The 20556-nt window shown below is 43.2% G+C and overlaps 1 protein-coding gene across 3 annotated transcripts in view; it reads right to left on the minus strand.

Moving 5' to 3' along the window:
* LOC116992500 (SAM domain-containing protein SAMSN-1-like) overlaps nt 1–20556 on the minus strand; it is an 84424-nt gene that overhangs the window by 34867 nt on the left and 29001 nt on the right. Inside the window, exon 9 of one of the 3 annotated variants that reach the window (XM_033052191.2) lies at nt 19088–19464. In XM_033052191.2, coding sequence (XP_032908082.2) covers nt 19088–19464 — 377 coding nt within the window. Of the gene's footprint in view, nt 1–622; nt 756–19087; nt 19465–20556 lie in introns of those variants that run through there. The other 2 variants (XM_033052193.1, XM_033052192.1) reach the window with 2 other exon arrangements.

The raw sequence follows: 20556 nt of genomic DNA on the forward strand, positions 1-20556 counted from the left end.
CCAGGGACTGAAAATAAATTTTGAGCATTGGACAAATCCTTATGTGTCTTGCAAAACTCTCACTTCCTTTCTTACAATTCTAGGTTGTGGAAAGTATCCAATGTAGCACATAGTCAATCTGTCCAGAGTATTTCTTTCAGGCTGATATTTTAATGATTCCCAGAGAAATTAAGATGACAAATACTGATTGCCAAGTACCCTCTTCTCCTCTGGTTATGGTGATGCAAAAGCAAATTTATTAAAATGAGGAACTAATCTAATAGCTTTTCTAATTCTTCACTGATTCTCGCTCTCCTTTCTGGGACATCATTTCTTTATCATAGATGAAACAGAGAAAGGGGATTTTGTGTGCCTATCCCCTAAAAGACTGATGCAGAGCATAAAACAACAAAGTCCAGCACAGGAATTCTTTAGCACAGCTATAGCAGCTTCACAATGATGATTCCTTGATTTGCATCTTTACTACTACAAGGTGAGTATATGCAAACAGATTCCTGAGATTATAGCACTGAAGTACTTGCAAGCACGTAAGAAAAGGATTTAAGAGGAAAGCTTCGTATTAAAAATTGTTAATTCCTGTTGTTATTATTATTAATTCATGACAAGAATGAGGCATTCTTACCTTGGGCTTTTGACTTTTCTCCTTATCAGACACATTAGATGGTTTTCTCCTCAGCATGTTTAGCTCAGGTTAATCCACTGGATGTGCAACTGCTGTGAGTTTGTAACCAAACTAAGAGCAAGGGAGGGCACTCTGGACGTGCACATGGGTTATGCAGTTCCTCTTTCTGTCAGGATGTGACTTCACACAGCTGCCTTTTTTGCATGGGGGAGTAAACTGTATTCTTCCTTTGGGGAAGGGGTGAGGAAGGAGGGGAGGAAGTGATGGGGATAAGAAAGAGAGAGGTGCACCAAGGAGATAAGCTGAAAATTAGGGCAGGGGTCAAAGTGAGAGATGCTTTAAAACTTATCTGCTGCTGTGTGACCATCAGGCCTCAGTAAGAGTTTGGACAACCTCAAGAAAATAATTCTCATTTCCTCTCTCAGTTGTTCCCTCTCAACCTTATGGCACTAAGTGCACCTTTATTTCCATCTGTGCTGGGACCTGTGTGTGAAGAAGGTGTGCTGATATTCAGAGGACCAAGAGATATTATTGATATCGGATGTGAGCTACACTCTGGGTGTAACTGGTCCCTAACTCCTCCACTCCTCTCTTGGCTCTCCAGCAATGCAATAAAAGCAATGAGGTTAAAGGCTGCTGTTTGGTAGAGAAGGGAATTACCTAAAGCCATCTTTTTCTCTTGCATGGTTAAATAAATTCTTGGCATTCATCACAGAATTTTCCTTGATTTGCTGAAAAAGTTATGAGAGAAAAGGCAAATATTACAGAAGACTTTAAACAAAGAGGCTGAGGGGAATGGCAGCAATCCTCTACAACCTCCTGAAAACCAGCCCAAAAGCTAAAAGAAAGTGGAGCTATTAAAATAGCATAAATTCCTCATTTATTTTGCTTGAATTCTTTTTTATCTTAGAGAAACAAATTAAAGTCTTGAGCATCCTAAGCAAAACTTCTTTGTTGTGAGTCATAGGCCACAAACTTGAAACTATGAAATATTCCCAACCTTTAGCTGAGCAACAGAGGCAAATTCTGAGCTCCAAACCCCAAATTTTCAGGCTCCCCACAGTGCTTCAATTAAATCTTAATTTAAGATTACTACAAATGTAAAAGAAATATCTTAGTAAGTTAAAAGGAAAAATTTCAGGAGTAACTGCCAAGAAATACTTTTTTTTTTCCAAATTTTGTTATTTTTTCAAAATTATCTTTTTCCAAGCAAGTATATTCTAAGCCACCTTAACTCCTTAACCCATAATTTTGGCATAAATAAAATATCTTTTAAAAATACTCTTCTTTCTTTTGTACCATATGAATATTCCACCAGTTGTACATCCAGGGATAAGACATGCTCATCAGATTAATTCCCATTTTGGTTTGCTATTTGGATTTCCCTTTAAATGCATAAGAGAAGTTTTGGAGGGTATTTTGGGGTTCTTATGGATGGGCAGCTGGATGGACAGACTGATGAAGAATTTATTATAACAGAATTGTTATACACTAATGGTATTACGGGGTTTTCCTTTCCAGGCCTTCTGAGATGGAGGTTGGTAAGAAGGGGAGGAGGAACTGCAGTTAAGGTACCAAAATTCTGTCAAATTCTGTCAAATATAGCCCAAAACTCTCTAGGTTTATGGATTGCACTGAACCACGTTTTGAACCTCAGCCCATGATGCTTCACTTCACATTTAATCAGAACAACACTAATTTAAACCAAAGTTGAATATGAGTTTTTTTAATTGAAAATAACATATCCATCAGAGTTCATAATAATTGAGATTAATAATAATTAAATAATAATAATGGTTAAGTCAGAGATTTTTTTTCCCTATATTTGAAAACACCACCTGAAACAACAGTTCAAGTTTCTACTCAGAAGGAGCTTTTACCTTGGATATTTAATCAGCCTTAGTCATTCAGTAGGACCATAAGTTGTTACAAAAGCTGTGTGTATGTTTAACAGTAATTAAACTTGATTGTTATCTCCATAGATTTACATTGCAGTATATTGGTTTTCTTTTTAATCTGATCCAAACGTAAGGATTAAATCAGACTCTGCTGATCATTAGACTGTGATTTCCTGTCTCAGGCCACTGTTAAAATCTTCATGATTAATAAAATGGGAACTCAGCTGAAGAGTAATATATGAGCTTCCTTTCTGTAGAATATTTATTGTTAAACAGGAAGAAAGAGGCTATTTCAAGAGATATAGTACCCACCCATATCTATTTCCTTTCCTCATCCACATATCAGAAAAATTATAGCAGCTTGAAGGCTGACCTGATTATGTTCTTGCCCTTGGAAGGTTGACCCAGCAGTTTTAAAAAGTAACAAAGTGAAGAAAATCAAACATATATAACATAAAGTTAATTTAGTTAACCATTATGTTTCAAAAGAAGCTCTTTTGAATTAAAAATTAATAATAAGCTTGGTGCTTATATCCTCTGTATTTGAAGCTAATTTTTCAAAGGGGAATGAGTACCTGTGTAAAATTAAAAGAAAAATTCTTATACTTAGGTTTTTTTTGTTGGATATGGCTACATGCAGCTTATTCCATTTCCTTGCTGGACTTTGAATCTGATCCAAATCCCAGTGAAATCAATAGAAGTTTTTCAGGTAATTTTTATGGGGCTTGGGCTGACTCCTCTATGCTGAAACAACCAGGCAATGTCACTCTTTTATCTGGAAAGTCTTACGGGCAAAAAGGCTATCCACTTAAAAATAATTAAGATGACCCCATGAGAATGATTCCCACTGCCATTATATTTATAAAAGGCAACATCCCTTATAGCTTATTATTATCGTTACTCACTTGTAATGAATGGGCTGTGATGAATGGTCCTGGAGGTTCAAGTGCCTTATGTGCCTCCCTCCCACATGCTATCATATTCCCTCAGGGGCTCCATCCAGTTACCTTCCCTGGGAGGAGAGATCTCTTCCAGACTAAACTGCAAGAGTAAACTTGTCCTTTCAACACTTGATTATGCTGATAAAACTAGAAAGTGAGGCATGAAGTAAATTGAAGGGTTTAGCACACTGGCCACTTGTCAAAAAGCAAATGAAATTAGACTCTCTCTGGTCCAAGTTTAACTGGAGACTCAAAAATACCTGCTTTCCCTAATATTATACAAGCCCAGAGTGTCTTAGTCTATTTATTTTAATTAAAAGAAGACATATTTTGAACAAGAAAGGAATCCTGCCTTCAGCCTGTGGTTTTATGGCCATGTGTCTCCCTGTGCCATCTAACTCACTTAGATATTGCAGAAATCTCAGAATAGCAAGTGAAGCTGAGTGAATAATTTGCAGTGAATAATTTACGCAACAAATTTAATCTTTATTTCCTCAAGGAATGTTCGTGAGCAGAACACAATTTCCTCAAATGTATTAATTATGGGCCAGAATTTAGCTAGATACTTCCCTCTCCTGGTCTGATTTGAGCCAGACACAGTTACAATCACTGCTAATCTTCAGCAGAGCTCTCTCCAGAAACTACCACAGCAAAGACTCTTCAGAAACTAAAACAATAAGTGTGGAAAAGTGAAATCAAGCCCTCCCTCCACTGACAACAACCCATGAAAGAAAACAAAGGTTGAAGGCTGGGCTGTACCTATTTAAACAACACATTCAATTTTATTACCAAAGATCAAAGCTGTATTTTCCACTGGGATGCTGGGGAATGGAACTGGATGCTTAAAGTCCCATCTTTAAGACTTCCACATTTTCTGAAAGCTCCTCATCCAGGACTTAGTATTGAACATGGGTCCAAAATGCTTAGGGACTTCACACAACAAAGTGTATGATTTCCTATTGAATAGGCTCCCATATGCTTTCCTCATCAGGAATAGAAAATGGAGAAGCTACAGAACCTCAGAGTCTTAGAGAGATAGAATATGATTAAAGAATATTTTAGGTATACAGTTTTGATTTGTGGCTGTGTTGACCCTATATCAAGAAGACTTCTATCCCATACAAAAGATAATACTTATGAAACCTGGCTATGCAGCAAAGCAAGTAACACCTAAATTGTGCTTCAAAAACATCATTTACATTGGGTGGATTTTTAATGACATGCATAAAATGAAAAGAGTGAGAGTCTAAGCTTGTTTAAGCAACTATCAGGATGAAGAGCAGCAGAAATACCCTCATCATGCCAGGTCCCAGGAAATGTGATTTTGGCCTCTCAGACTATTTCTCTTCCTGAAAAAAATGTTACGGTGATTCTTCCTTCTTTTATGCTAATCCTTTGCCTTTAAGGTCAATGGAGTCATGAAGAATTATGGCAGGGACAGGCTATAGAACACCACTACCAGAGTTTAAAGAAGTGTCTGGTGCGAAAGAGTGGTTGATGCTCTGTGAGTAAGAAAAAGTGTCTCATTGCCAGGCCCTCAGACTGTGTCCTTGGCATGTTCCCAACACCACCTGGCCTGAAGGGAAATTGAAGTACCAGGAACTTATCTCAAGCTTTGATCCCAACACATTCCCTTGCATTAGCAGTAGATGAACAGATCAGTCATACCTACACTGTGTCAGGTTAGCCCCAACACTAATAAAAATCTATACTAGTGTGACATAAGGATTCTCAAGGAGATTGGCTTTCACCTATTGAGCAAATCCCTTTCCTATTAGCTCAAAGAGTAAGAGCCAAAGTTGTGTCTATATCCTCCAGGTATTCCTGCTGAGAAAACTCAAAATCAGCAAGGTTAGTGCCTTGTAAAGCAGAAGCCACAGTCTTATCCAGCATCCGTGTACAGTAATTTCACGAATACAAGCCGCACCAATTTGACCAAAATTTTGGTGGAAACCCGGAAGTGCGGCTAATATTCCGGGGCGGCTAATCTATTAACAAAATTCTAAAAGCTGCCAACACGGAAGTGACAGCCCGCGGCAGCCCCAAGCCAAGCTGGAGCCCGGCCGGCCCCGGCAGAGGTGGGAAAGCCTGGCAGAGGCGGGGCCAGCAGTGTGGGGGGCGGGCGGCTGAGCCTGACCCAGCAGGGCGGGGCAGGGGGGGGCGGCAGAGCCCGGGCCAGCAGGGCGGGGGAGCCCGGGAGAACTGGGGCTAGCAGTGCAGGGGAGCATGGCAGAAGCAGGAAGGCCGGCGGGTGGGGCTGCCTGGCAGCGGGGGAAGCCCAGCAGAATCGGGGCCAGCAGCGTGGGGGAGCCCGGCGGTGCGGGGGCCTGCAGTGCCGGCCAGGGCGAGGAAACGCGGCGGCGGTGCAGACGGGAGGGGGCGGCCAGCGAGCCTGGCAGGGGCGGCAGCGGCTAGCCCGCCGGCACGGCGAGTACGTGAACGCAGCAGCGAGGCGGCCGGCATGCCTGCCAGCGGCGGCGGCGGCAGCCCGCCGGCAGGGCTAGGGAACGCGGCGCGGCCAGCGAGCCGGGCGGCGGCGGCGGCAGGCCGCCGGCAGGGCTAGGGAACGCGGCGCGGCCAGCGAGCCGGGCGGCGGCCGGCCGCCGACAGGGCTAGGGAACGCGGCGGCGGCCGGCCGCCGACAGGGCTAGGGAACGCGGCGGCGGCCGGCCGCCGACAGGGCTAGGGAACGCGGCGGCGGCCGGCCGCCGACAGGGCTAGGGAACGCGGCGGCGGCCAGCGAGCCGGGCGGCGGCAGGCCGCCGACAGGGCTAGGGAACGCGGCGGCGGCCGGCCGCCGACAGGGCTAGGGAACGCGGCGGCGGCCGGCCGCCGACAGGGCTAGGGAACGCGGCGGCGGCCGGCCGCCGACAGGGCTAGGGAACGCGGCGGCGGCCGGCCGCCGACAGGGCTAGGGAACGCGGCGGCGGCCAGCGAGCCGGGCGGCGGCAGGCCGCCGGCAGGGCTAGGGAAAGCGGCGGCGGCCAGCGAGCCGGGCGGCGGCAGGCCGCCGACAGGGCTAGGGAACGCGGCGGCGGCCGGCCGCCGACAGGGCTAGGGAACGCGGCGGCGGCCGGCCGCCGACAGGGCTAGGGAACGCGGCGGCGGCCGGCCGCCGACAGGGCTAGGGAACGCGGCGGCGGCCAGCGAGCCGGGCGGCGGCAGGCCGCCGACAGGGCTAGGGAACGCGGCGGCGGCCGGCCGCCGACAGGGCTAGGGAACGCGGCGGCGGCCGGCCGCCGACAGGGCTAGGGAACGCGGCGGCGGCCAGCGAGCCGGGCGGCGGCAGGCCGCCGACAGGGCTAGGGAACGCGGCGGCGGCCGGCCGCCGACAGGGCTAGGGAACGCGGCGGCGGCCAGCGAGCCGGGCGGCGGCAGGCCGCCGACAGGGCTAGGGAACGCGGCGGCGGCCGGCCGCCGACAGGGCTAGGGAACGCGGCGGCGGCCGGCCGCCGACAGGGCTAGGGAACGCGGCGGCGGCCAGCGAGCCGGGCGGCGGCAGGCCGCCGACAGGGCTAGGGAACGCGGCGGCGGCCAGCGAGCCGGGCGGCGGCAGGCCGCCGGCAGGGCTAGGGAACGCGGCAGCGGGGCGGTGCTGACGGGAGAGGGGGGCCAGCGAGCCCGGCGGCGGCGGCAGCACCACCCGGCCAGCCCCGCCGAGCCGTGGCGCTGAGCTGGGCTACCCGGCCCCGTCGGCAACCATGAGCGGGCCGAGCCTTCCTGGCCCCGCCCCGAGCCAGTAAAGCCCGCTATGCCGCGATCCTGTTACTAATTGGCCAATTTGTGAAAGCTGCGCCCGGATTCTCGCGACGAACGAAAGTGCGGCTAATATTCGGGGTGCGGCTTATCTATTGACAAAGACAGCAACATTGTCGAGGCACCGGAAGTGCGGCTTATAATCCGTGTGGCTTGTATTCGTGAAACTACTGTAATAATTTGCTACAGAAACGTGCGTCACTGGTGGTTTTCCTGTACAATTCCTGTACTCTGCAAGCAGGGTACACTTTACAGGCTGTGATGAAGAGCACAAAGCCACTGGCAGGATGCTGCTGCTGTGAGTTCAGACGTGCAGGGGAGCAGCCACGCTGTTTCTCGGAGTGAATGTTAAAATCAAGGCTACACTGCAGTGCTCATACCTAGAACATCTCAGTGGATTCTGTTAGTGAACGCTGTGATTACTAATCAGCTACAAGGGCATTTTATCCCCCAGAATTTGCAGGTTTGTATGACTTGTTTTATAGTCATCCAGCTGAAGCTCAGCCTCCCAGAAATGCACTTACACACAAATAGTGACGGTTGCCTTGTACATCTATTTAAAAAGCTCAGATATGAGATTTTCAATAAAAGAAACTGATATAAAAATAAATTTAGGCTCTCTGTTTTAATTTCATACACAAAACATGACATGCTCCATTTGGTATTTAGAAGACCAGCTTAACACAGAAGTACTGACAGTGCAGCAGGGGATTTTTTCAAGGTATGTACATGATGTCTGCCAGCCTATCTCTGATTAGAATCAAGATCAACAGAAGTAAATTCTGATTAACTATAATGCCAGCCTGCTGTCAGAACACTCTGCAGTTGGAACTATCTTCTCCCAGTAAACATCTCCTGCTGAATTTCTTCACTGGTGTCAGAGTGTCACATTGCTGTGCCATCACAGAGTTAGGACTGCTATGCAAAGGCTAACAGGAAAAGGAATAACACAGCACCCTGCACATCCATTCACTTATGGGGCTTAGATTTCATACTGATTCTGGAGGAAAATGTTGTTCTCCCTTTCTCCTTTAACATGGGTTAAAATTGCAATTTGATAGTGATAGAGAGGGACAAGATGGTTTTATTAGTAATTGGTTTTAAAAATCTATTTCTACCTGTTTAAATGATGTGATACCTGACTGATAGCCAGCAGAATCTTTATCATGGAGGAAAGGTGATCATTTGTAATCTTAACCTTAATCTTCCCTCCTCTCCTCCCCAGCCTCTGTACCAGAGCTGTAGGCTTACTGTAGCAAAACTTTATTCAGGCGCTAACATTACTGGCAATACCTTCAAAATCTGGCAGGATGTGGGTCAAACTGGCTCCACCAGCAGACCTGCCAAATCACACACACCGGGAATGGGGCTTGAGAGGCTGATTTTCTCTTACTTCCAGTTCTGAACCTCAGTGCAGGGCAGTCTGGCTCATGCTCTGTGCTTGTCTGGCAAGTGTAGGAGGTTACCTGGATCCATCCAGAACAGGAGTGAGGGAGGGTGGGCAAGCTGCAGCCACACTGAGCTCCCTGACAAAGAAGAGGAGATGCTTTTCCTGCTGGATTTTGGCACTGGAAAGGTGATTGCTGCAGCCTGTGCTGGTCATGACTAGTGCCTCTCTTGGCTCACTCAGGATCTCATGGGATGCTTCAGGCTGTGGCTGAATGGTCACAACTGAAAAAGCTGCCCCAGGTCAGCTGAGCCTCACTAACAGGGTGGGGACTTGCTCTCAGCCCCTCAACAAGAAGTGAAGCCCAGTCACATACATTTATTTCATTAAGGGTTTAAGATCATGTGCTTTATCTCAGGCTGTAGGCTAAAGGCACTCACAGGGACCGTCACAGTGCTCAGTATGTTTAAGGTAATTACTTATGTGTCAGTAACTTGTCTTTGGGGAGACAAGGGAATGGAAACAGAAGGCTGTCTCCAAAACTGTGCTCTGTAGAAAGAGATTAATGTTTTTTACCTCTTCACAAACATCCCACTTTTCTTCCTTATTCCGTCCACCAATTTTTCAATCTGTTATCAAACTCCTTCCCCTTTCACTTCCCACAACGTATTATGAGCTTTTGACTCACATCTTGCATACCCCTTCTCTAGAGAATGTTTTTTACCATCTATTCTCACCAATATGATCCCTTTTTTCTTCTATCACATGTATTATTTTATGTGATTTCTGTCTCCTTTGTCTTACTGCTGCCACAGAAAGCAGAAGCTGATGAAAAGGCAATAAAACTTTTCCTTCAAACAGCCCCATGACCTGATAGAGGTTCTACTGGGCTACAGACAGCAAACTGGAGAGGATCCTCACTCCAGGAGAAAGCTCTGAAAGTTAGATTTAGGACTCCTAGTTTACAACAAGCTTTTTGGTTCTTTTAATATTTGTACAAAGTGGTAGAGAGAAACATTCATATTATGCTCTTTGGAGTCAAACACCCCATGAGCTGGAAAGAATAATACCTAAGCCCATAAAAAAATCAGCACCCTTATGTACCATACACACCCAAACTCACTAGAGGAAGAAAACAACCTTTTAAAGCCAAGGAAAGGCAGAATTGTTGCTATCTGGGATACCTGATTCTCACCCCTACACGTGTGTTTCATGGTGCAGTTTTAATAAGAGAGCTTTAACATTTACCACATTTTCTCTACTGAATGTCTGTCTAATTTAGTGCAAACCATGAATCTGAATGGCAATGTCAGAGCCTGCAAATAAACTGTTTGAACTGCTGCCCTTCTGGGGCACAAGCTGGAATGTGCATCCTTGCTCGTGCAACAACCATCTGATGTGTACAAGAACACACCATCCCCATTTTGCAAATGAAGCCTGAGGCAGACAAGTGAAGTGATTTGTCTAATTTCACACAAGAGGTCTGTAGCAGTGCAGGGAATTGAATCTGCATTATCTACATCCTTAATCACTGGATCATGATTCATGGGTTTAAAGAAGCTACGCTGCTGTAAGGAACTGGAACAAGGATTTATTTTGTCATTCCAGTTCAGGCGAGCACTAAGAAATTGTGTTAAAAGTTATTTACTTTGCAATTGATCATTGACTGCATGTAATTCTCAGGGTGTGACCCTGTGGTTAGATGTGCAGAAAATTTGAGCAAATACAGCTGCAAGCAAAGTTTGGGGAGTTTGATTTCTTGTCTTTCAGACTGGAAAATCTGAACACTATCCTGCCATAATTTTTAGGGGAATTGTGTCGAAGCATAAATATGAAGAAGGAAATCTAGGTATTAAAACACTTACACAATTTAGAACTAAATATAGAAACCCTCAAGATATCTGCAAGAGTTTCTGTCTCATGATCTTACACTATCTGAACTCTTGATTTTCCTACTTCCCACACAGTTTGTCATCATTTCTTGTACTGTGCAATCAAAGATAAGTTTAAGTAGAAGCGAACAAGAAGTTTCACATCATTTAACCTAATTAATTTGGTTATTTGCAAAAAAATTATTCAGACAGATTTCTTCAAATGGACTGGAGTGTAAGCACTTCCAGCAAGAATTATGTTCAAGTTTCCAATTTGCTTTCCTTATGTATTAGGGAAGGTGAACTTCTTCAATCAATTAAGTGTCTACAGAGAAACGGTCCAGAAATTTCATTACCATACAAGAATTCCTTTCAAAATAAAAGTGAGTACTCAGATACAAATCACTGTACAGATACAAATATACACAGATACAAATCCATTCTTTTTTCTGAAAAGCCCTGGTTTTCCAATGATCTGTCGATATAGCTGGAAGAATTTAAATAGCAGAATTACAGGTGTGTCCACTCTGTGCTCATTGTTTCATTTCCAGCCTTATTTTTCCGTCCCCATTCTTGTTCATTTCACCCACAAATATTTTTTCCAAGTTGGATGAACACCCAGTTTTCACATTAAATTTTCAGTTTCTAAAAACAAGCTTCGAATTATGCAAGACATGCCCTGCTTTTGGAGAATGTCACAACAGAAGTGCTTCTTTTAGAGAGCTTTGAAACACATTCATTATAATAATGCTGCAGCCCTGGGAACCTTAGTACCTTTCTGGCACTGAAAATCCTCACTCTTCCATTTGTGCCATTGCTGAGCACATGTGCCTTTCCCTTCACTTCTGTGTGAGGGAGATGAAAACAGAACTAATTTCTTCTGATTTATGTAAGGCTTATTTCACAAATAGGCTTTAGGGAGCACTTTAAAGTATACAAAAGTGACTTACCAAAGAGAATAACAAGCTTAATCTACACTCACAAAAGAAGCAAGTAAACATAACCATAAGCCATCTCAGAACTTCCAGAAAATTGATGTCCCCAAAAGAAGGAATCAGCTAGAGGAGAAGACAAGGCACTGTGGTGTGCACTGCCAGCCACCACTATTCTTGTAACTTAAGGTCAGTAAAGATCCTTGAGTCATCCTCAGCCGTGGCTTCCTTACCAAAGCCTCAAAATCCTTACCTAATTAGCCACATGGGTAGCACTTTCATTTCAGCTTCATCAGGGATTCTGAGGAAATCTGAAGCTAAGCTTGCTCGTTGTCCTGCATGAAGATGAGCACACATAAAGCGTTCACTGAGCTACTGCAAGCACAGTGAACATTAAACATTTTGACTGCAAATGGGGAACTTGTCACCAACTCAACAAGCACAAGATGTAGAAAATACTTAGGTTTCAACAGGGAATCTACACAGAAGTAAAACTGCATTACTTAGTGTGAGGAGATAAATTGCCTTGTAAAAATTTAAAAAGTTGCCTGATGGTTTCATTGGTCAAGGTGTCCCTGCCAGCACCACGAGCTAATGCATTAGCACAACACAGCATGAAAACATAGCCTGTATTAGCTGATTCATTCAGCAAGAGATCAAGCAGAGTAATGTGTTGGGTTTTGGTTTTTCGGGTTTTTTTTGTTTTTTTTTTTTTTTTTTTTTTTTTTTTGCTTTACATGGTGTATGGGAAGAAATAATAACCTTTTTTTTTTAATTAAAACACAATAAGAAAAATGTCTTTTATACTGGACTGACAGCAGATCCACATAAGGATGATGTTGTCACAGAGTAGGTAAATAAAGCTGCAGACAGGCAATGCAATCTATATCCTTCAGCATGCAAAAGTGCATCATTTTGGCAGTTCTAAAGCAGGCTAGCAGGAAGTCATCCTTTCACCAGACAGTTTGTTACCAACAACTTCACTTAGCTTAATTATATTTTGACTCTTAATCATGTTTCATGAAGCAGGTAGAACTCTTATTTTTCTTTTGAAAATTCATATGCTATTTACAAAGAATAAATCTACCAATACGCAGTTTTCCCTGGTATTTCAATGATCACATTGCCCTCCATACTACATTCATGACAGTAACCCAAAATCTTTAATTTCTCTCTCTAGCTGTAGCTGTGCAGGACCTAGCAGCTGTGTTAGAAAGAAACCCATGAAATCTGCTGAGGTGAATTGCAATGTTCTTCTGGAGTTATCAGTAACAATATTAAAATGTTGTGGTATTCTAAAATATCTTTTAGTGCATGTAAATTCACTTCATTATCATTCTGCCTCATATATACTAGCAGGTACTACCAATCCAACTTCACAAAACAGCCCAGAAGTTTCTGGCAGAAAAAGTTTGGGAAACTTTTTGGTTGAGTTAGGTATCCATGCCTCTAATATTAATGGAAAATATGATATCATTCCCTGTATAGCTATGAAAATTCTAGTCCAGTATTAAAAATAGGACAAGAGTTACCATAGTGAAGAATAACAGCATCAGATTTTTCCACATTTCTTAAAAGTTGCTTTAAGACTTCACGGTCAAAGTCATCACAGATGAGGACACCAAATTTTTGCGTTACTATGCAAGAAATAGCAAAAATCACTGTAGGAAGTGGAATGGCAGTGGCAGATATTTGCTATCAGCACAGTGCAATGGTGCATCTTTAGAGAGGCTGGACACCCTCCCAGTTTCCTGTCTTCCCAGCACAAAGCTTGAGAGAAGAAGCCTTGCACTTGAAGAGGTGATTTTCTCTCACTTTTTGTATTTAACTCCAACAAGCCCTATAGTCTTTACCAATTTGTTGCTGTAACTGTTTCTTGAATAAAGGTCCCTGTGACAGTAGAAAAAGTAAAACTCTACAGATTGTGAAGCATCAGGAAAATGAGTGTTCTTAAATTCACTAGCATTTTTGTGTTTTTATTTTGAATCCGTATTTTTCTTCGTATTTCCAGGAAAAGAAAACATTGAAAATTTAGTTGTGGTTCTTGGGTTTTCATCAGTTTAAAAAACAAAGCCATTTAAATGTCACCAGCACTTTTCTACAATAGATTTGCATAAATCTCAATCCCTACCCACTCACAAATTCTTAAAATTCAAAGTAAGTTTTCACAAGGTTCTGGAACAGGTTTTGAAGGGGGAAAAAATGAGTGCCTTTGTAGCACTGTTCCTTTTGTCTATCAGTTCCTGTATATATCCCATATTTGCAGTCTGAGGAGCATGGGGGTGTTTCCAGCTGTGTCTTTACCTTGCAAGAGAGGTGCTGAATACAGAGGGAGAAGGGATGAGTGGGTGGACCAATGGGGAGAGCAGGGTAACCACTGAAATTAGCTAGAATGTTATAAAAAGCAACAAGAAACCTGTTGAGGGCCTTGTAAATGAAGATATGACAAGATGAAAGAGAAGCAGCTGGGGAAATTTTCATATCTTAGGAAACAAATCATGTTTTTATGTCTTAGGCACAGCTTGTCACCTGAACGCGCATGTCTTGATTGGTTTTGTTTGCTGCCTTTCAGCTGCCCTTTATCTCTTCCCTGGGCAAAGACTTTGGGCCTCAGCTTGGCTACAGCTAAGCAGGACTCTCTAACCCACAGAAAATGCATTTATACTTGGTGAGGATCTGGAACAAGAGCTATAGCTTTTAAGAGGACCACTTATTACTGACAGTGAAGCAGCCAGAGTGACCGGAGCAGTTGAAAATTGGTGTCTCAGAAAAGCAATTTGGGGATTTCCAGGCATTCTTTTCAGTGCTATATTTGTGCCAAATGAGGATTCAAAATGCAATTGAGAAAGCTCTTCTAAGGCATGTTCAGTTGTCTCTCAACAGAAAGGTATTAGCTGAAAAAAGGGAAAACTGCAGAAAACAGTCAAATTGCTTAAGAAAATTGAGCAGTCAGAAAGTCCATTAAAGCCCACAGCATTCTGGTGTGCAGCAGAAACTGCTGGCTGAAATGGAGCAGAAATCATCCCACAGCAATTCTCTGGGCAGTGCAAATACAACTTTCAGCTTTGGAGCACATTTTGCTAGAGAAGAACACCCTGCCCTGTTTGTTCATTGCCAGCTGTCCCCACCCTTCCTCCCCACTCCACTAGTCCAGGGAGCAGGGATCAGTCACTGGTATCACAGACACCCAACGCCTGCAGAAACCTCCAGGCAATATCCAGCACGTTTTGGGGAACCAAAATTATCAGGAGCAGAGGGCAGGGTAAGAGCAACCCCAAGGAAGCAAGGCTGAAATGGGGCAACCAGCAACCAGAACCTGCTATGTACAAAGTGTCAGGAAAAGCTAGAGTAAGGAAATGTATAAAACCAGGTAGACAATTAGAGTGTTTCTTCAACAAAAAAATGAGTGTCAAACTAGCCATGTCTCCTAGGGGTCAAATGAAGATGCTGAGAAATTACTTGTCTGACTAGGAAGCAAGCCAGACCAGGAGGAAAGGAAAAACCTCAAGGTCACTGAAATGGAAGAGGACCATGGTCAGTAACAACAGGGTAAACATGATTGTGATAAGACCATAAAACTTTCCTGAGAGGAATATGGAGAGAATGAACACAGGAATTGGCATAGTCTTTTGCAGTTTCCCCAAACTTACTGTTCATTACACCACAATGTAGTACATTCACATCAGATATAAGCCAATCTTTCAAAGCGTTCTCATCTCCTCTTAAACTGAAAATGGGAGAGAAAATGTATCTTCCTCTGCAATACCTCTATTTTTTTCTTTCTTTCACCTCACCAAAATGACAGGTCTTTTTAGTCTTGGGAAATGTCCCTCATATTTCATACTCATTGAATGCCAAACACAGATTACATCAGATAAATATTCTTATGGTATCAGTGACTAAATCCTTTTTCTGTAAAACTTAACCATGCTGCTAAGGTGTGTGAAGAGAAACCCACTTCCAGTAACTCTCTGCTGATTTGACTCCAACAGAGGATGTTGTCTTCCCTCCCTTTCCTGTAAAGCAGGCTTGTGTGATTCTACAAGCACACCTTCCATATTTCACAGCTATTGGGAGAGTGGGTGGGTCAGTCAGTGATGTAGCATGTTAAAGTATTGATGGAGAGGAGAAAAGGACTCATCTGCATTTCTTCTCTGTGCCTCAGACTGTCCAGGACAGTCTGGGATCCCTTTTGTGAAGAGGACCTCAGCTGTGACCTCACCATGCTCCACGGTGCCTTTCAGGTCCATTCAAGCCTAGCAAGTTCCTGTAATTTGCAACCTTCTGACTATAGAGTTTTCATGCCTTATCAGGTTGCAAAAGTCTTACGCAATTAGACAGACTGAGAAAAAGGAACAGAAGGCTGAAAGAGCTCGAATAAAAGTCGTATGGACATGGCACTTCTAAGAATACTGCTGTGTTAAGGTAGGGAGTAACTTAGCATACAAATGACAGAAGGGCAGCTTTCAGTAAACACACACAAAAAAAAAAAAAACTAGTCTGAGACAGACAGCTTAAGTGTTTTCTGCAGGGCTAAGCCTGAGGAATAAAAAGAAATATAAAAACCCAATAACCTTTCCCATTGGGGTCAAGTGCTTGTTAAAGTGGACAATCTTTTCCATCCTCTGCCTGCTTTTCAGCTGATTCATAACATCACAAACATCAGTCTGGATCTCCCAATATACTTTGTGATAAAAGAAAAATATGCAGCATAATAGTTGCTTTATCCAAGCATGCAAGAATATTTTTCTTTTTTTTTTCCCCTCAAGTACTCTCGAATTTTTTAAATATACTCTTTCACTTTCTAAGGAAGAACTATTTATAAATTACATCTCTCTGGAAAGAATACCAGTAACAATAATTTAACATGGCAAGCTTGACTCACCAAAAAAAGCAATTCTTTATGTTGCTCTTAGCAAAATTTTGACCAACCACTAATTATATTTTAAGAAGTTAAATGATAAAAATATATACATATTACAAAAAAATAATAAAAAAAAAATCTGTGGTTAACTCTGCACAAAGAATCTAATGGTGGCACCATGGCAGGATGGGTGGAACGTGAGTGGTCTGCAATATTCCTGTGCCAGAGGTTGTCCAGCTGATGTGGGTGGTTAATGAAGGCTTAACTGGGGTAGGCTGAAGGAAGAAAAGCTGGAGGAGCCTGTGGGAGCTGAAGATGGATATGGTTTTTGGAGTCTGTTCTCACAGTTCCTAGATGACCTCCATCAGCCTTTTCACTGTTTGGGTGACAGAAACTGGCAATGTGAAGCACCATCAGGGGGCTGTGTAAACTGCTGATGCTGAAGAAAGGGAGTCAAGGGAAGAAAAGTGTCAAGGAAAGAAATTGGAGGAAGGGAATTAGGATTACTCATATTTTGTCTCTCTAAACAGCAATCTGTCATGGAGATTCATGTCTTTCCATGTGATTACAGGAGAGCACTACTTAATTTACTATCTGCCATTCAAGCTTTAATAAAGGCCAGCCTGATCAGCTTTGCGTGCGTTGCTGAGATACATCTGGATAATATTTATTTGTCTGATCTAGGTATTTGTCTGTCCCCCAGGCCAGATCAGCAGCAGTTTGCTGATGGAAAAGCAGAGTCTTGGATCTTTGTCTTGCATCTACCAGTTTGGTCTCAATTCATGACATACCAACAAGCATTTTGATAGCTCATCTCCAGGTATTTCTTGCACACCTTGGTCCAGCAGAGACAACAGGGGAGTTACCAAGACAAGAAAATGAAACCATACCTTCTTTCTCACAGAACAGGGAAGAGTATTATGGAATATATTGGTTTTACTCTAATAAGTAAATCAACATCAGAAAGAACAGCTGCACCACCTCCTCTGATCCTCTCACAGTAAACCACCAGTGTTTGCTTTTAGATCCTTAAACAGCAAAAATGAAAATCCAGCCTTTGTAAACTTCAGTTGACCCAGCTGGTAGAATGAAGATGCAAAGAATGAGATGTCTTGCCATTGGCTGTAATCTAAATCTAAAGACACTAAGCCCACAGAGATACATTAAAGTAGAGAGCCTGTCAGGAAGGCAGATGGCAAAATAAACAATTTGGGGGGAAAAAAGCACTAAACCCCTTGCTGGCACTTAATGGTAACATGGGTAGGACAAATCTCACCAGGGTAGGGAACGTTAGCAGCCTGTTCGTGACAAAATGAAATAAAATTATTTGAATTGACACTTATGTTCTCATAAATCTGACTGACACCTCTATCACTGTTTTTACCTGAGACTTCAGCCTTCACTTGGGATGCTGAGAGCTGCTTGCATAAAGGAGGCAGGCATAGGATGGAGCCCAGCATCCCTGACATAACTCACTTTCTGTGGAGTGCCCTATTTCCTGGCATGCAGGGGCACTCCCCTGCCACACCCCAGCTTTTTGTTCTCAGCTCCCAGCCCATTCCTGCCAACTCAAAGATTTACACTCTGTTTTCTACATTAAATCCCAGGAAGATCTACAGCTAGATAAATCCCACATTTCAGGTCCTGCCTGGTATGTCAGCTACTGTGTCATTGCAAAGGAACTGAATTACTCCTCCCTGAATTCAGAAATGTGGCTGCTGTACAGGCCCACAGCTATTACCTTTCTAATGCTATATTGGCACATGTCACAGACCATGTTGCTCTCAGCAGGACACTCTCTGGTCTAAGGCTGCTCTTGCTCAGGTGTCCATTTGAACACAGCTGGCTCAGATTTCAGCAGGTCTCTCACCTCCTGTGCTTTAGGTGCACTTTCCTGGGAGCTGGTGTTATTTCACAGTGAGAGACAGCTCTGTCCCTGGAGCACTGTAAAGGGAACAGGCATAAAAGGGGAGAGTGCCTACTTTTTACTGCTTCCCTGATGTATTTCTCTCTACCAGTCACCCTCCATGTGCTCACCACTCTGTGGAGTGCCAGAAGACCTGCTGTGCCCAGTGAGGAGAGGGAGAAAAGCCTTGTTGTAAAGCCAGTGTCTGTATTTTGTATATCTCACCACAAAGAGTTTCTCTTGGTTTTGTTCTTCTAGTTTGGAATATCCCTTTTTTCAAAAGCCAGCAATTAAAATACAAAAGCCTCCTTCACAGATCTATCCAAGGAAGATAATTTCAGACCAAGATTAAACTCTGCTTCTTTGTTTCTGTCCCTAGAATCTTGCTGTCACACAGGTAATTGCAAAAATAGGCTTTGCCAGCTGAGCTGACCAAGAAGACAGAAACACAAATACCTCTGCAACTTCTGACATTTGCCTAAATAACTCTAGTGTCCTTTACTAGTATTGCAGTGACCTCCAGGAGCTTGCTCCAAGTCCATTGGCTTCATTGTCCCTTACTGACTTAGCCCAGACTTTCAGAAAGTTTTCTAAGCCTGGAAGGATGAGTATAGTGCAGATGAAAAAACCAAAAAAAACCATGAGTGTGCTGATGAGAAACTGAATAGCCTAGAGCCTTCCATCTCTAAGCTGCTGATGTCTGCATGGTTAAAAATGAACTACCTAGGGCTATACAAACCCCTGGTGTTAGCCTGAGCAATGCACTCACATCCATTTACCTGGAATCTAAATTTGGTTTATTGCATTTCATAACCACATGGAAGATGACAGCATCTCTTTAATGCTGAATCATTGCAAAAAGTTTCCAAATTTTATGCATATCAGCACAAAAGCAGCCACTTCCACTTACCCAGGAGTACTGTAGATCCATATCAGTTAGGGAGTATGTAAGATGTGGCTGGTGAGAAGAGCAAGTACAGTTTTCCCATTCTTCTATTTTTGAAATTAAAAAGTCACAAGGACAGAGCTGGTTGTCAGGAAATGGCTTCCAGTCACTCCACAAGTGAAACTCTGTTTCAGAATGGATTGAAATAGTTCCTAAGTTATTAAATCTGGAAGTGTATGAGCGGCCCAGAGACGCAGAAATAAAATCTGTCCTGGTCTCAGTCTCTTCTTTTCTCCTTGTGCTATCTCTCCACGTCTTCTTCTCCTGAGCTTTTGTCAGCTTCATGCAAGAAGTCAGCGCTTCTTCATCCTCTTCAGAGAGATAAGCATCTTCTAAGGTATCTTTAAAAATGCAAATATTTGTTAGAGTATGTTGCAATTCATAAAGAAAGTAGCACACTTTTTTTTTTAATTTTTAATTTAATAACTGTCTTTCACTCTATATAATGAAAAAGCCAAGGACTCTTAAAAAATTAACCACAAAAAACCTCCCCAAAAATCCTCACCAAAAAACAAATCAACAAAAAAACCTCAAAAACCTCAAAACCAAACAAACAAAAAGAAAAAAGAACCAAACAAACCTCCAACAAAATCAAAACCAAATATTTATGATAATTAGGGAGATGGAAAGGATTTTGTACTGGGTCAGGCATCTGAGCCAAAAGTGAGATTTATTCTCCATGTGGTATATTCATCCTGTTCCCTCAAAGGTGTGGAAAATTTTGTTAGTTCTGCCCATGAAAATTTGCTAACTGAATGTCATATTGCTGGTAGTTTCAGAGGGCATGAGTTGAGCTGGAAAAGTTCAGGAAGCTTTCTGGACTATTGCTCTCCCATCCCTTTTAGTTACAAAATAGTTGCTAAAATCCCTATTTCCTCATGTGTTTGAGCCCAAGCAGTGATTTGGCTGGAGCAGTCGTTCAGCAGAGAGTTTAAACTCGTTTTGCTAATACTGGATTATAAATAATCATATAAATAAGTGCATTGTACAACCAATGTGTGTGTAGCTATAATAATGTTGGCAAAGCAAGTTCAGAGGAAGAACTGCTGCACAGTCAGATCAGAGATCTACAGGAAACTCCAGAAAATCAGCTGAGGCCAGAATCAGTTCAGAATTCCTGCATCTCACAGCCAGGTGTAAGAATTACACAGATGACAGACCGACTTGCTTATCACACCTCAGACCTTCCTGCACTTTCAGATGCTGCTGACCCACGGATTAGCACTGGAAATTATCTTCCTATTTGTGAACTTTGTCTGTCTGACCTGAAATGTGATGCAAAACTAGGGAACCCAAAATGTGCCCAGCATGGAGGCCCCGCTGTTATACAATTCTGTTTATCCAGAGTCCCCATTGTGAGATGTGCTGTTACAAAACTCCACTAGTGTCACAGGAAATGGGTTTTCACACCATGAGGAAATCAGTGGTATCAC

This window comes from Catharus ustulatus, chromosome 2 (genome assembly GCF_009819885.2).
Source record: "Catharus ustulatus isolate bCatUst1 chromosome 2, bCatUst1.pri.v2, whole genome shotgun sequence".
NCBI classification, from domain to species: domain Eukaryota; kingdom Metazoa; phylum Chordata; class Aves; order Passeriformes; family Turdidae; genus Catharus; species Catharus ustulatus.